This window comes from Metarhizium robertsii (genome assembly GCF_000187425.2).
Source record: "Metarhizium robertsii ARSEF 23 chromosome Unknown MAA_Scf_3, whole genome shotgun sequence".
Taxonomy (NCBI): domain Eukaryota; kingdom Fungi; phylum Ascomycota; class Sordariomycetes; order Hypocreales; family Clavicipitaceae; genus Metarhizium; species Metarhizium robertsii.
Window position 1 is genome coordinate 5,177,169 of NW_011942171.1, and position 14,943 is coordinate 5,192,111.

The window sequence follows — 14,943 nt, forward strand, 5'->3', positions numbered from 1 at the left end:
TTAGGACCCCTGTGCAGCGCGGATTATTATTCACGTCTTGACCGTTTCCCAAGGCTTTGGCATAGTATGGAGTTGAAAGAAAACGTTGAAGAAAAAAAAGTTACGACTTGCAGAATCACAGGAGGCATCGGTAGGACACTCAGTTACCAACCACTAGTTGCGCAGATCCTTATCAAAATGGTGGTGGCTGATTGATATGGCACCGCCTTGGTCGGGCGTCTTCCATGTGGTCCTTGAATCGTATAGCTCGAGTCAAGGATGGCGAGGTTGTGCTGCGGACAAATGCATCGCAAACTAGCTCAGGAGAGAAGAAATTACGGGGACCACACTAGTATTGTTCCAAAATTCAACATACAATGCATATACGGTGAGGCGAATTGTACAAAATGCAATCAATTGATGTGATTATAAATTCGGCCTGATCTCCCAGAAACTGCCATCGTCGTTCACACACTCTCAAAAACACACGCCTACAACCCCCAACTTTCCAAAGCAGCATTCGTCTTGCATTACTTCCATACTATCCGTTCAATCTTCTCTTGTTGTCAAAATGAAGTTCGCTGCTGTTCTTGTGGCTGCGTCTGCCGTCGGTGTTTACTGCACCACGTCTAGCACTGCCAGCACCAGCCGAAGCTCGACTCCGGCACACACTTCTTCTTCTTCTACTGCGCGAGTTACCGGAAGAGCTACGTGAGTGAACGCGTCCATGCTGCATCAATGTAGTTACTAAAGCCAAGTCTACACAGGACCCCGAGTGGTAGCACACGACCAAGCGGTACAGCTTCCTCTGCAGCCGCGTCAACCACTGCCAAGAAGGCCGGTGCTGGACCGAATGCCGTCGCCCCCGGGGCCGGCTTGGCTGCTCTCTTGGCCCTTGGCGCCTATGTTGCCTGAGTTGCCTAGGTGTAAACTGGGCTTGGTTGCGTTTGCCGCATGGACAGTGCAAGCTACGTGTAGCAAGCGTGGGTTGATCAAGGTCAATTGAATCTGTTGCGGCTCGAGTATAGACAAATATTTGTGCATGGAACAAACCATCATGTGAATCATACTACCAAGTATACAAATGTGGAAATAAGATTATTATTCTCGTTACAACAACACTGTTTCTTTCTCTTATACTTTTTTTATATGGCAGTACGCCACTTTGAACGAATCGATTTGAATTTTCTACTTTGATCATTTGTTTTTGTCTTTGAAAAAAATTACATCCATGGAAGCTGGTCATTGTAGAACTGCATCGATGATTAGCAGATTACCTCAAGTATAGCTGCTGAAAATTCTTCAGCACATGAAAGGCGTGTAAGCAGATTGCCCAACAAAATATTCCGTGTGCATTTTTTTTGCTTGGGGGATCACGTAGCTGTCCGCATGATCCTACCTGTGATTCGTTTTTCAAGTGCTACGTACGCGGAGGGCAGCTCATATTGATAATTGGAGAGCAAGGGCAAACTGGTAAGCTGGATATTGGAGATACTCACGCAACGACTCCTATTGATGAGTACTGTTTCCACGGGGAACATGAATCAGTTTCAGGTTGTGGAATCGTACCTGAGGAGCATGCCGTATAGTGTTGGAAAACTTTTAACCTTGGCCGTACGGGCAATAGCACGAGGTATTAACACAACACTACTCACGCACGCACACGCACACACACAAGTATAATTCTTCTTAATTCTACGGTGTTGAGCGAAACATTAGCCTTCATTGTTTTATATGTGTATACTGAAGCCGATGCAACCCTGCTGCCAGGCCAGCAAGCCAGCATGAGACGCCAGGCCAAAAGTCTTGAGTCTGATGCAAACGATGGAATTGCGAAAATAACTCGCATGTCCATTCAATATCAGTCGATTGCAAGAAATAAAGCAGCATGAGTTTCACGGAATCGACTTCAACGAGGAAAACAATTAAGTTTAGAGGAGCAGTCCACTTCAGTTTTTCACTCTACTTGCAGCAGTAAAGCCAACCACAACGAGTCTGCGTCCTATGTCTTCTCCTTTATAAATGATAAACGCCTGGTGTCCTTATAATTCCACATTGCAAGTTAGTGAAGAAAAGGTTCGTGCATTTGTGTGCTTCAGCTTGAACACCAACTGTATCTGGCTACACTGTCTTGATGGACAATGCGGATCAAGTTGTTACGTTCCGAACGGTTGGCGTAGATGGATCCTGCAGTTAAGCTGCTGGAATGGACCAGACGTTTAATACGTGAGGTTTATAAAGAATGAACATTTAAATTATTTTGTAAGATATTGCATGTGACGTAATTGATTACGTCGGTGTTTTTTGTCACGTGGTTTACTTGTTTCAGCTAGTTGGTAGTTGAAACCTTGGCCCGATGTTCTTTATTAATTTAGATTGATTGTGGGTGGGGGACAGGTACATATGTAGGCTACTGTTTAAAGTATTGACTCCTGCATGTGGCTTAATGGAGTCGAGTCTGGTGCCATTGACCAGTTGACCAGACATGTTGGACGGCACCTGGGCTGTTTCGGCTCGCCATATCATATCCCGCTCCTCACTGCTTCTTGCCACATGTAGTTGGCCCGACGTTACATAATGCAGCTCCCTGTGCCGTCTGGTCAATGCTTTCAATGTTCTACCTGCCGGGAGCATCGTTCGGATCGGGACTGGCCGTTGAGCCATTTTCCTCCCGCATAATAATGTCAAGTAGCCCTGTGACCTTTGCTACAACGCCCTGCTGTTGTCGGCTCCCACATTTGCATGCCGTCCCCGACTCTCTCCTAGACTGATTCGTCATGAGACTTTAGATTTTCCATTCCCTCTCGGCCATCTACTCTGCCTCTGTTCATGCTATCCAGCTCTATACAATGAGTACCGTGACTTCGGATGCCCGCGAGGGTGATTTCTCTGGCTGGTCTGCCGACGATACGATTTTGGCGCTTCGCCATCACAAACTGACTGTTCGCGAGCACATCTCGGAGGTCCTCGGCCGTGCCGAGAGGGCAAAGTCGTTGAATGCCTTCATTAACCTGTTGCCCGACCAGGCATTAGCCGCTGCAGATAAAATAGACGCTGCCATTGCGAAAGGGGAGCCTCTGCCTCCATTGGCGGGTCTGGCTATTGTCGTAAAAGACAACATCAACATGGCTGGCTTCCCAAATACCGGTGGTACGAATGCTCTGCTCACCGCGTGTCCGTCCAACACGGCACCGAGCCTGGAGAGGCTGACGGCGGCCGGTGCCATTGTCATTGGAAAAACAAACTTGCACGAGCTCGCATTTGGCGTCACGAGCACCAATCTGTCGCCATTTGCCGGGCCAGTACGCAACCCTTATGCCATCGACATGATCCCAGGTGGCTCATCGGGAGGGACGGCTGCCGCCATCGCTTCTCGCGTTGTAACCTGTGGTTTGGGTACAGATACCGGAGGCTCTTCGCGAATCCCCGCGGCTTTGACTGGAATTGCGGGTTACCGGCCGTCGGTTGGTGATGGTGGTGAGCAGCGTCGCTATCACGACGACCATGGCGTCCTCCCAATCAGCCACACTCGAGATACGGTTGGACCCATGGGCCGCAGCGTGGCCGACGTCGCCCTGTTGGATTCCATTATATCTGGACGACCGCGAGCAAAGCCCGCGCAGCTCCGTGGCGTCAGGCTAGGAATCCCGCCTGTGCTTTGGGTGGGACTGGACAAGGAGTTGGAGAAAATAGTGCTGCACGCACAGCATGTGCTCCAAGAAGCAGGGATTGAACTAGTTCGGGACGACATACCCGACTTGCTCGAGCTGGATAGCACTGTCGGGCCTCCCATCTCGTTGCATGAGGCCCGTACTGATATCCCGGCGTATCTGTCAGGCTCGGGCATCGACGGTGTACGCCTAGAGGATATTCTTGACGGCATCTCCAGCCCAGATGTGAAACCTATTTTTAGTTCCATAGTACACGGTGACTTTGGACATGAGTATCGTCAAGTCATGGCGGTTCGACGCCCGGCTCTCCAGAAGCTGTACGCAGATTACTTCCAACAACACCGGGTTGATGCCATCCTGTTCCCGACTACCATTCTTCCCGCCACGCCTATAGACATCATACATGGCTCCGGGAACGTGTCTATCAACGGTGGACCCCAAATGGAAGCCTTTGCTGCTTACACTAGAAACACGGGGCCGGCAAGTAATGCGGGAATACCGGGCTTGAGCATACCCGTGGGAAAGACAGCCGACGGCTTGCCGGTTGGCATCGAGATTGACGGCCCTCTAGGCAGCGACGATAGACTTCTTAGCTTGGGCCTTGCGATGGAAAAAGTGCTTGGCTGCTTACCCGGTCCGGAGCCCTGGGCCTGAGAATGATTTCCCCTGACTGTTCGTTATTCGAGCCCCCCCTTGTCCGACATGTAATGCTAGTGCAGTCAAGAGCTTGCTGTGTCGTGGGAACTACTAGATGTGGCACATGGTTTTAGCTGTAAGGGTAACAACTAGGGGCGATTCGTCAGACGTGTCATGGCCTGATGCGTCAACACAAGGCCAGTGGTGGTTGGGCGCGTGAATTTGAGAAGCATCTTGATCACAAACATTCCTGTCTAGTTGAAACTAGCCGTTGCACAACAAAAGTGGTATCATCCATTGCCGCCAAACGCCCCCGAGATTTGCGGTCCAAAACACCGCCAAGATGAGCCAAACCATGACCAAACTCCGGGTCAAACCATTTCAGACTTGTTCAAATGCAGCCAAAGACGTAGCATGAGAAGACGGTGCTCCGTTGCTGCTGTACTGTTGTACCGGATTATCCATAATGTACTCCTCGCTGTCGTTGATTGTCGTCCAGCCCGGAGGTTCGTGTTTCTGGCCACCCCAATTCCGTCGCTCAAGCCGGTGGTTTTGGCGACCAATGGTGACTATGGAAATCCCCCTGTTCCCGACGTCGCTCTCGGACCGATCATTGGAAGATATGCTGTGGACCATGTTTGTGCATTTCCTGATAATCCACGGTCCTAATATCGGCGCGTTCACAGAAATGATGCCCACAAACTGCAAAACAGTCAATGTTAGCAACTTGCCGTGGGTCAAAAGCGTAGCACAGGTCCTGGCATCTTACTGTCTCGCGAATTGCCCATATGGTTGAAACGTCTACCTTGGTTGCATCCTTGATAGACAAAACGCATCGCAAGAGACTTGCAATAATGACAAACATACCGGTCGTGAGCCAAAGCCCATAGACCAGTTTCCTATTCAGTCGTTATAAGTGCGTGGTTTTTGATTATAACGGGAACAGTGTCTTACTTGGACCATGGAAGTCGCACAATCCACAGGAGTGGTAGCGGGATGTACAGGATGAGTAAATCCGTGCTAGGTATGTATCAGCCATAGCTTGAAGATGCACGCATATGTTTGGTGATGACAACTCACGACACATTGGTCGCGACCAAGGTGAAAAATATTTGATTCGGACTGCCACAATGGTCTGGGCCGGCTGTTAGAAATGAACGTGACACCTAGCTCATACTGGGGGATTCGTCTTACCACCGGGATACGGGTAGATTTGCCAGTTTTTGTGAAACGGCAGGCACCGTAGCAGAACGACCCCAATCGTAGCCATATAAGAGAAGACGCAAGCAACGGCAGCTATAATGACGAGGCGTCTCTGCCGAGTTTCTAGTCTACATGGCCAGTGCCAGCCAGTGGTCAGCCCATACAAAGATTCAACAACAAAAGGGGCTGCATCACCCACGTAAGCCTGCGGTAGAAGAAGAGCATGCATGCTTTCAGGCACCATATGAGCGTGATGTACAGACACCATCCGGCCATGTCGGCTTTGGAGCCCTTGACGATGCGTTCCTTCTCTGCGTGTGTTAGGGAGAGGGCCTTGTCGTCGGTCATGCCCACAATAGATCCCCATTTTCCTAATTAGAACCGAGACTTAGACCAGGGATCAGAAGAGTTGATGGCAATGTTGGATAACCCACCTATCATCTCAAGCATGGCCGTTTCCCCCTGGGCAGCTGAGGCGTCAGCAATAGAACCATGAAATGCTAGACATTCAAGCGTGGTGTCGTACTGTGAAGAAAACAGCGGCCGCAAGGGCGAAGTAGTCATCCCCATGCCAGTTCCATCCCACGACATGTATCCTGTAGGCAATCCGGCTCAGCAGAACGGTCATGCCGATGGCGTACTCTGTCCAGGCTTCGACCTGGAATGGCGTCGCGGCCATTTTGCCAATTGATTATCGCCTTCCCACGGCATCAACCCCAATGGGCTGTGAATGCCGGCGACATGGACAAAGGCGGGCGGGCGGGTGAATGGGAGGTTTGGGGTAGAGAAAGGACTCCCACACGTCCCCTCGCGGATCTCGCTGCTTTCTTAAATGAGATGAATCATGGTTGATTGACAAGGTTTCATCATGTCTTGGTCTAGCATGCTTTTGATCATGGCCCACGGCATCTGACTTTGCTAAGATATCCATGCCAAATACCGTGCGCACGGTAGTGCCGACCCAGTACCAACCACAATCCGGTGATGGCGCCACGTCTGGCCCGGGTCTCGGACTAGGGACGTTTAGACGCGAAGCTAACGACAGCGTCTGGCAGAGTACAGACGGCCAGTTGACATGTGCCAAATGTACGAAATAGTCCCCGGACTTTTCGCAGGCAGAGCCAGGGGCTCACGTTGGCCCGAGTTGATGATGCCATGTCTGCCCCGCGTTGATGAGTGGATGAGTTGACAAAAACTTGCGTCGTCAGTTCACGCGGCGTTGCTCAGGCACTTGGCTTGCACAGAATGCTAACTGGAACCCGAATAATCAATTCATTCGTCAGTCATCCCTCCACGGCAGGGAGTTTGCTATCAAATGTTTCTTTGGCGGAATGCACTTTCGTAGTTGCATTGCTCGATGTTCATCGTTACAGACTAGAACAGAACATTAATCTAGACGGACCCAGCTCAAATGTTTCCTTTCTCGAAAGAGTTCCTGAGCAGCTCCGGCGCCTCAGTGAGCCTCAGTGAGCCAAAGATGACAAAACAGCAGCTATCCAATTATTTGCGTCGAAGCTTTTTTATTACAAGAAGGATATCACAATAGTTTCGGCTATGCCGGTGGTTTCCTAGAATTCGGCTAAAAACATCGTCTTGGCCTGCTGTCTTGGGGTTGCAGAACCTGATGGAAACTCGTAAAAGCCTCGGGCTTCATCTAATCTGTCTTGAGCAGAATCGGTGAGGACCCAAACATTTGTATCGCAAGTACGATCTAAAACATTTTTTCCTAGCGGTGTATTGCACATATTTGACACTGTTGACTGTTTTGTACGGCCGCATTCACTTCAAATCCTGTAGGTCAAAACATGCGGCAGGTTTGTCCAGGAATGAGGCTGTGCAATATAACCTCGGCATTCAGATGACGTCCCGGATAAGTCTTATTGATAAACCCCGATTTATCTGCATTGGCGATACGAATCGTCGTTTCGCTTTGTATTTCAATCTCGGGGTTATGGACATTTTGTTTGGCACTAGTTCTGGTAAGTGTGTTCTGATAGCCTGGTCAGATACCTCCGGACCAGATTATACAAACAAGGACAACGTTGCTACCAAGTACACAGATCGATATGGCCGGGCCAAACCACCTGTCAAACAGCACGATTGTATGGTACAGCTTAGAACTGTTATCAGGAGCAGTCAAGATGCAAAGATGTTGCATTCGTGATTCGTGAATCTTTCATTGGAGCAGGTTGGGATGTTCCTTGGCAAAGTACAGCCTCGCTGGTTGCGAAGGCTCCATCCAATTACACCGGCGACATGTACAAAGACTATATGTAACAACAAAAGGGGCTGAATCACCCACGTAATCCTGCGGTAGAAGAAGAGACAGCCACTCCCGTCTGGTTGCACGTGTCTCCTAGTGCGTCATGTCGTCTCATGTCGCGTGCTCATATTTTGTCACATCTGACCAGAACCGTTGTCCCCCGGAAAGAACCTCTGTGTTTCGGCTCTCAACTGAGACAGTTGTGCTTCGCTTGCGGATTTTTGCTATAAATAAAGACGCTTGGTTTGAGGCTTCCAGTTGCAGGCGTTAGACCACTCCCTTCAATGTTCGCAGAGGCACGCGTGGCGCCGTTCAGCCATCATGGCGTTTACCATCTCGTCGCAAGCAAACTTAAATCTCACTGCGACCGCATCCGTATCTGCACATGCTTTCCTCAAACTCTATCTGCCAAGATAAACCAAAGTAAGCCGTGAGGCTTATATTGGCTGTCTTGTCGGCGGTCTGCAATCTACCATGGTGCGACTGCTGCCCATTCCCTGACTGAAATATTCAACTTCACCGCACTAGTCGGCATACACAGGAGTAGTCTCGGCTTCTAAACCCTTGTTATAAATGCTTATACGTTTCCAACATATTGAACGCATTTCATCAGATCCGTCCCCAAACGCCGAATCCCATGTCTGGAGCAGATATTCTCGCGGCGCTTGCTATTATTGCCGCTGCCGCCGACACAGCAACCAAGGTCTTCGATGCCATACATGCCGGTAAAGATTTATTTGATAGCTTCAGCAACAAGAAGGACTACAGTGATGATTTGAGAAACTATACCGACCAGATAAAGCAAGTCATCCAAGACAATGAGCTGCAGAGCTATGTAAATAAAATAAATGGCGCTGGTTTGTGGTATTATAGATGCCAGACGACCATCCAAGCATGTCAGTCCTCTCCTGTCTTTATCTGGTGAACAATTGCCACACTAACTGCTAGATGAAATAGATGGAATTAACAAACATACCGTCACTGACCCTAGTGGCGAATTGTACCAGTTCAGCCAAGACATCCTGAGGATACTTTCCCCTCTAGACGAGATGAAATCGTGGATGGAAACAGACACTAGTCCAAGGCCAAATACTGCAAAGATGCTTGGTGTTTACTTGACCTACTACGCCATACGACATTCAATATGCGTCACATACGAGGCTTTTGAGCTTATCAGAACCGGTCACACTTCCGCCACGTTTATTCATCTTGTCCGGGACCTCAAAGAGGCACAGGATATCCTTGACCACAGGTTTTCGGCGTATAAATCCGCCCGTGCAAGTCGGTTAGTATTGAACCGCTCGCCTATCCCAGGAGACCCGCCAGCCTCTTGGCCCCTTTTTGTGAGGGATTCTGGAGGCGACACCTTAATCCCCAATCTTTCGGGGAAATACGACTCTCACGCAAATGCATCGACTATCGTTGCAAAAGCATGGAGTTCCACTAAATTTGGAGGCACGACCATTCCCGATCTTTTTAAAACCTATGCTAAAGCGTATAATGGTGGGTTGTTACTACTTAATCCTCACTAGCTTGAGCGAATTAAGGTCTCGGAGTATAATCGGAGTGTGATGGGCGGTTTTACTAACCGAGTAATGTTGCACGGAAATGGCCCAATATCACATGGTTACATAAGGGCTACGGCCACGAGACCTAGGGCAAAGTCCCTCACCGACTTCTTGTATTTAAAGAGGTCTTTGGTCCACGAGGCCTTAAGGAAAACCAAGGACCTTTGATACCAAAGACTTTTATTAGCTGAATTGAGCCAAATTGCTCCAAGCCCTCTATTGAGCCCTTGTCACATATGAGTATCCCTTATATTCCATTGACAGCCTCACTTATCCAGACCTCTTCTGATACCCTTTGTCCAATATTCTTATTGAGGCAGCGGCTCTAGTCAAAGATACGAGGCCAGCGAATCAAATAAATTGTCTTGGCCGAGCTGCGGCTGCTGGATATACTGAAGCGGCCCAAGCATTGCCTCGAAAAAGAGGACACGCGACGCTACTCGACATACACCTTGAACACTATGCTAAAAGAGTACCTGGTGGTTCACGGAAGACCTCACAGAAGCTGGGTCAATGTCTCATGCGATATGAACGAGGGTACATACTACAGATGGAGACGTCAACCCATATCCCAGGTTCGTTCGGCGGTTCGTATCGGACAAGTTTTTGGTATTCAGGGCAGCCCATATAGCTGCCCACGCTCTCTGTAATGAGCACACCCACTTGACCCTCGTTCCATGTAGATTTATGAATTACATCAAGTCACCAACGCTTGTGAAAGCTCTCGATGCGTTTTCGGCTAGAGAAAGAGGCTCTAATACCACTTACATCAACTAGTGTATTAGGGCGACTAGAGCTGACATTTAACTGAAGCAATCTGTTATGTCCTCTCCCTGCTTTCACGAGTCATCAGACGACTATATAGACGTCTGGACCGTGACTAGCCAAGCTCATATAATGCCATCCACGTCCAACACAGGCTATTTGGCATTGTTCTTGCCAGCAGACTCGTAACTCTGCATTAGGCACCAGTAACCGGGGATGTAGTCGCGCCAAATAGCTCCAAAACCCTCAATGTCCCGGCGCCAGTCTCTATGAAGCTCTGCAGCAACAGCTGCCCAGTTAAGCAACTGGCAGCCAGCCTGAGCCATTCGTTTATGGGCGGCTTCCCTCGTGTGCCCGGCAAAGGTGCCGGATGCATCGGTAACGACAAAGACATCGTATCCCTGCTCAATCAAGGTAAGGGCAGGGAAGGCAACGCAAACTTCCGTCAGAACACCACTGCGAGACGTTAGATGCTCTGTAATCATGTTCCGCGGGCGTTGTTGACTGTATACCTGATAACAATCTGCTTCTTGCCCGTCGCCTTGACAGCATTGGCAAAGTCCTCATTGTCCATGGCATTGATTTGACCGGGGCGCCGAATCAGCGGGGCGTCGGGAAGCATGTCGGGGAGCTCCTTGACAATAGGTCCGTTGGGTCCGGTCTCAAACGACGTTGTGAGAATAGATGGGGCCTTGAAGTAGCTGGCGACCCTAGCCAGTGCAATAACATTGGTGTGGAATTCGTGAGGGTCAAAATCGCGGACCAACTGGATGAGGCCGGACTATGCAGATTGCGAAACAGTAAGCGCCGTACTCAAGACAGGAGAAGTCTCCCTACCTGGTGGTCCACAAACAGAAAGACACAGTCTTCCGCGTTGAGTCTTTTGTATTCGGCAGGCATTGTGAAATGTGAAGAGTCGGCGTAGTTGGGGACAATGAGCTGGTTGATGTTGAGATTTGATGTTATCAAGCGGAAACGAAGTCGTTTTTTATATACAATAGCTCTAGCAGTCTTGTCGATTGTACTTGTAGCTTTCCAAGGCAGAATGGCATACCATTTGTCAGACTTTGTCATGGCAAGATAAGCTTTTGTAAACTTGAAAACAAGCTTATGCAAAAGAAAATCATGGAAAATATGACACATAATTCCACTTGCTCACGCGACACCCCACTTCTTTACTTGGGTCGAGACCGGGGCATGAGTCTAATCAACGATTTTCTTACCTGGGAAATCATGGTCAATTGTCAGCCCAACAACTCATCATTCTTCTTGCCCGTACCGTTTTTCTCTCACATTCTGCGAAAAATCAAATCGCGTACGGCCCAGCGTGTATATAGCTACATGCTTTATTCGCATAAACTTGCCCTACTTTGGCCGCGAGTGTATATCCGCCAACCCTAACGTCAGCTGACCGCGTTCGTCGAACCTGCATAATAAAGTTTACTCAAGAGCGTGGTCTCGCCAACTTTGCATGAAAAATGCGCACCAAGCTAGGTTAGCGCGAATGATTGCGAGTGGAGCCTGGCATGAATTCACATGTAGTGAAAAACAAGGTGAACTCGCGATACATTTCTTTGGTACAGCGATTTTGTCAAACTAAACTTGGCTGGGTATAACCGTCCCACGGTTCCCTTTCACGATGAAAGATGCTTAACCCATGCGGGGGAGCCCACATTGACCTGGGGATATAACGGAACTACCAGACGATATACGACCATTATGTACTCTTGGCCATGGTTAGCCACGTCTGCAGAGACTGCAAAAGACGTCAACTGGTAGTGGCAAAGGCATTCCACAAGGCCCGGCCTATCCAATTGACATGCTACGCTGACTTGATTCTACCAGACTTCCTAAAGTTGGATGCCAGTTGACCAGTTGGACTAGCCTAGCCTAGCCTAGCGTCGTTTATCCCTTGCTGTTCGTTGCAGTCAAGTTGGCCTTGCCGTTGTTGAGACATGCCTGTGGCTTCTTGGCTATAATGGGAAACAGTAAATTTAAGTTGATAATGGCATCATCTAAAGTTTAGACTTCGGAATTTAAAAATAGGCTGGAACTGGAATATCCGATGCTGTCCGCCTTCATCTCCGTGGGGTACAGGAACAGGTGAGCGATCTTGTAAAGCATGGAGGTGAACAACTATGCAAGAACAAGGACCTTGTAAAAACATGATACTCAATAACATCTTAGTATTTCATAATAATGATTGCACCCTGTGATACGAGTTGTCTTGTGGTTGCCGATATATTTTACTGTCGGCTTGAATTTGTACCTCATTTGTCACCATGAGCGACCCCGCCACAGATTCGCCTGCATCCAAGGTCAAGGATAAGAAGAGCTTGGACATGTTCTGCCAAGGCAGCGACATATGTAACGGTTGGTCTCTGTGCAGGTCACAATGCTGGATCCTCCTTGATACGGCGGATGTGACACGGAATTGGCCCAATGTCACACGGTTACACAAGGGCTACGATTGCGGGACCTAGGGTAAACTTCCTCGCCGACGTCTTGTATTTTAAGACGTCTTTAGCCAACAAGGACCTTTGATAACAAAGACTCCAACCCCTCCTTGGGCCCTGGCCACAGGAAACCCGCACCTAGTCTCAGGCAAAGGTCTTGGTCTGTAACAAGCGCTCAGTGAGGGCTTGGAGCAATGACTCAATTCATCCAATCACAGCCTTTGATATTAAAGGTCCTTAGTTTTCCTCAAGGCCTAGTCGACAAAAGATCTTTCTAAATACTATAAATCGGTGGGCGTCTTCCGCCCTAGGTCCCATGATCATAGCCCTCGTGTAACCGTGTGACAGGCGGTGAACCAGGCAAGGCGAAACACGTAGGCAAGTACGACATCTTCATGTAAATTCCTGTTATTGTCTGGCTACTTTTTACAAGTATCATTGCTGTACATGGCTTTGCTGCTGACGCGAACTAGACATGGGCTCATGAGAATGGTTGTATGTGCCAAGAGACCTCGTTCCACAAGCTCGCTCGCATTATGCGCTACAGTTGCCTCACCGAAGTGATTTTGTCCGGCAGCATGGCCTTGGTGCAGAAAGCTTTCTCTATGGCTATTAACAATGTAGGCGAGAGAGTAGTGGTTGGTAACCTAGGCGATGAACATGTGTCTCATCCCAAAACTTGCGCATAGAATGCTATGCTCGCCGAGAGATTTCCAACGTTGAGAAACAAGTGATTGAGGAGGTAGCCCACGGCAGCTGAATCCGAACGCTCGTCGCTGTCCGGTTGGAAATTGCCGTCTTCATCTTGGGAAGCCGCCCTTGCTTATCTTGATCTAGTTTGGTCAAAGCGATACCTTTTGTTTGAGACACGCATATCCTGGATTGTGGTGTTGGGTCTCGAGGATGGGTTGATGCAACACAGCGCCATGGAAGGGTTAGGGTTGAGACTTCAAAGGGGTCAATCGTATCTTATGACCGTCCATTAAAATAGTGGCAATTTGCGGGAATAATACGGGATAAATGGTAAGCGTTTGGTTTATCGCAAAACATAACGCACGGTTGTGTTTGATATCTTGCTGGGAGGATTGTAATCTATCATGTATCTAGTAATAGAAACAGACATTCTGACATAGATACGAACGGACCTCGCTCGACGTCGATCACGACCACCCTCCCAACCTCGGGCGCAAGTGGGTCGTCTGTTCATAGTTTAAATATCGTACCTGAAACTCGGCAGTTTGTGGGGGACAAAGTCACCCTCCGGACTAAGAGTGGCAATAGAATCGTTGCATATGTAGATATTCAATGTTATGACAATGGAGAAAAAGAACCAATCGGGTGAATACGCCATGCGGAATATTGTGTAGCTAGGCCAAAGCACGGTGGTAGCTGTAATTCAACGAGTGAATTGTACTTTCGGGACAAAGTAACAAGTATTTCAAAGGTCGTTATTAAGGTGCGGCTAAAGGCCAGCTTCAATGATAACGGAAAGAATTACATTTGATGAGCATTACTAAAAAGACTGGGAAAGCCTTATAACGCCTCGCGCCGCAGGTCCAATTGAACTCGTAAAGTTCAATACAAATAAACTCCCCATTAAATGACTCGATTGATAATATACGATGCCTACAAAATGAGCATAAACTCTCTAGCGAGAAAGCTTCAATCTAGGACTAGCCCACTATTTAATACGATCCATAGCTGAGAAATCGTGACATTTATTTACCGGAAACCTTTGAAGGCGGACTGGAATCCGTGAAAGTCGACTATTCTTAAAGTTAAAACCTTGCTGGAAGCCTTAGAAATTCCGTAAGTTCTATCTAACCAAATTGTGTAAAGAATTAAGCTGTAATAAAACTTTATATATATTGGGTAATAAACAGGTAAAATCGGACAGTCCACAATTGCTTATAGGCTAATAATTACTACTAGATAGCCTTAGCTTTCAGTCAAGACAAAGATAAAAGGGCGCGTATAAGTCGACAGTCGAGTCAAGTGTCATACTGCGATGCCTGTTACACGAAAATGGTCCAATGTCAAAGGTTACACAAGGGCTACAGTCACGAGACTAGGGCAAAGTCCCTCACCGACTTCTTGTATTTATAGACGCTTTTGGTTCCTTAAGGCCTCAAGGAAAACTAAGGACCTTTGATACCAAAGACTGTTATTAGCTGAATTGAGCTATTGCTTCAAGCCCTCTTTGAGCCCTTGTCACAATGCCCGTCTAAAAGCAATTCTTGCTGTTCACCAGATAGGGATTTAACAGAAATATCAAGATGTACCAAAAAGCCTGGGAACTTGTGCTTTAGGGAATCTATATACAATTCAACTACGTGTCAGGAGCCGACTCAATATCGAGTTTCAAGACGCACGGCGGCGGATCATTTACATGCAATGAATCA

General features: G+C 48.2%; 4 protein-coding genes across 4 annotated transcripts; 2 read left to right on the forward strand and 2 right to left on the reverse strand.

The window, feature by feature from the left end:
• Window positions 1-550: 550 nt before the first annotated feature.
• Window positions 551-894, forward strand: MAA_08545 (uncharacterized protein; the record flags this gene model as incomplete). Its single annotated transcript, XM_007826543.1, has 2 exons — window positions 551-690; window positions 747-894. The coding sequence occupies 2 exons, from the start codon at window positions 551-553 to the stop codon at window positions 892-894; spliced, it is 288 nt and encodes a 95-aa protein (XP_007824734.1).
• Window positions 895-2,828: 1,934 nt separating this feature from the next.
• On the forward strand, window positions 2,829-4,304 carry MAA_08546 (Amidase; the record flags this gene model as incomplete). The annotated part of the gene is made up of 1 exon (XM_007826544.1): window positions 2,829-4,304. One exon carries the CDS (start codon window positions 2,829-2,831, stop codon window positions 4,302-4,304), a length of 1,476 nt encoding a protein of 491 aa, XP_007824735.1.
• Window positions 4,305-4,667: 363 nt separating this feature from the next.
• On the reverse strand, window positions 4,668-6,168 carry MAA_08547 (srpk; the record flags this gene model as incomplete). The annotated part of the gene is made up of 8 exons (XM_007826545.2): window positions 4,668-4,988; window positions 5,056-5,185; window positions 5,241-5,306; window positions 5,367-5,430; window positions 5,481-5,617; window positions 5,689-5,860; window positions 5,924-5,951; window positions 6,016-6,168. The coding sequence occupies 8 exons, from the start codon at window positions 6,166-6,168 to the stop codon at window positions 4,668-4,670; spliced, it is 1,071 nt and encodes a 356-aa protein (XP_007824736.2).
• A 4,072-nt stretch (window positions 6,169-10,240) lies between these two features.
• On the reverse strand, window positions 10,241-10,985 carry MAA_08548 (isochorismatase family protein; the record flags this gene model as incomplete). The annotated part of the gene is made up of 3 exons (XM_007826546.1): window positions 10,241-10,541; window positions 10,598-10,866; window positions 10,923-10,985. The coding sequence occupies 3 exons, from the start codon at window positions 10,983-10,985 to the stop codon at window positions 10,241-10,243; spliced, it is 633 nt and encodes a 210-aa protein (XP_007824737.1).
• Window positions 10,986-14,943: the final 3,958 nt, after the last annotated feature.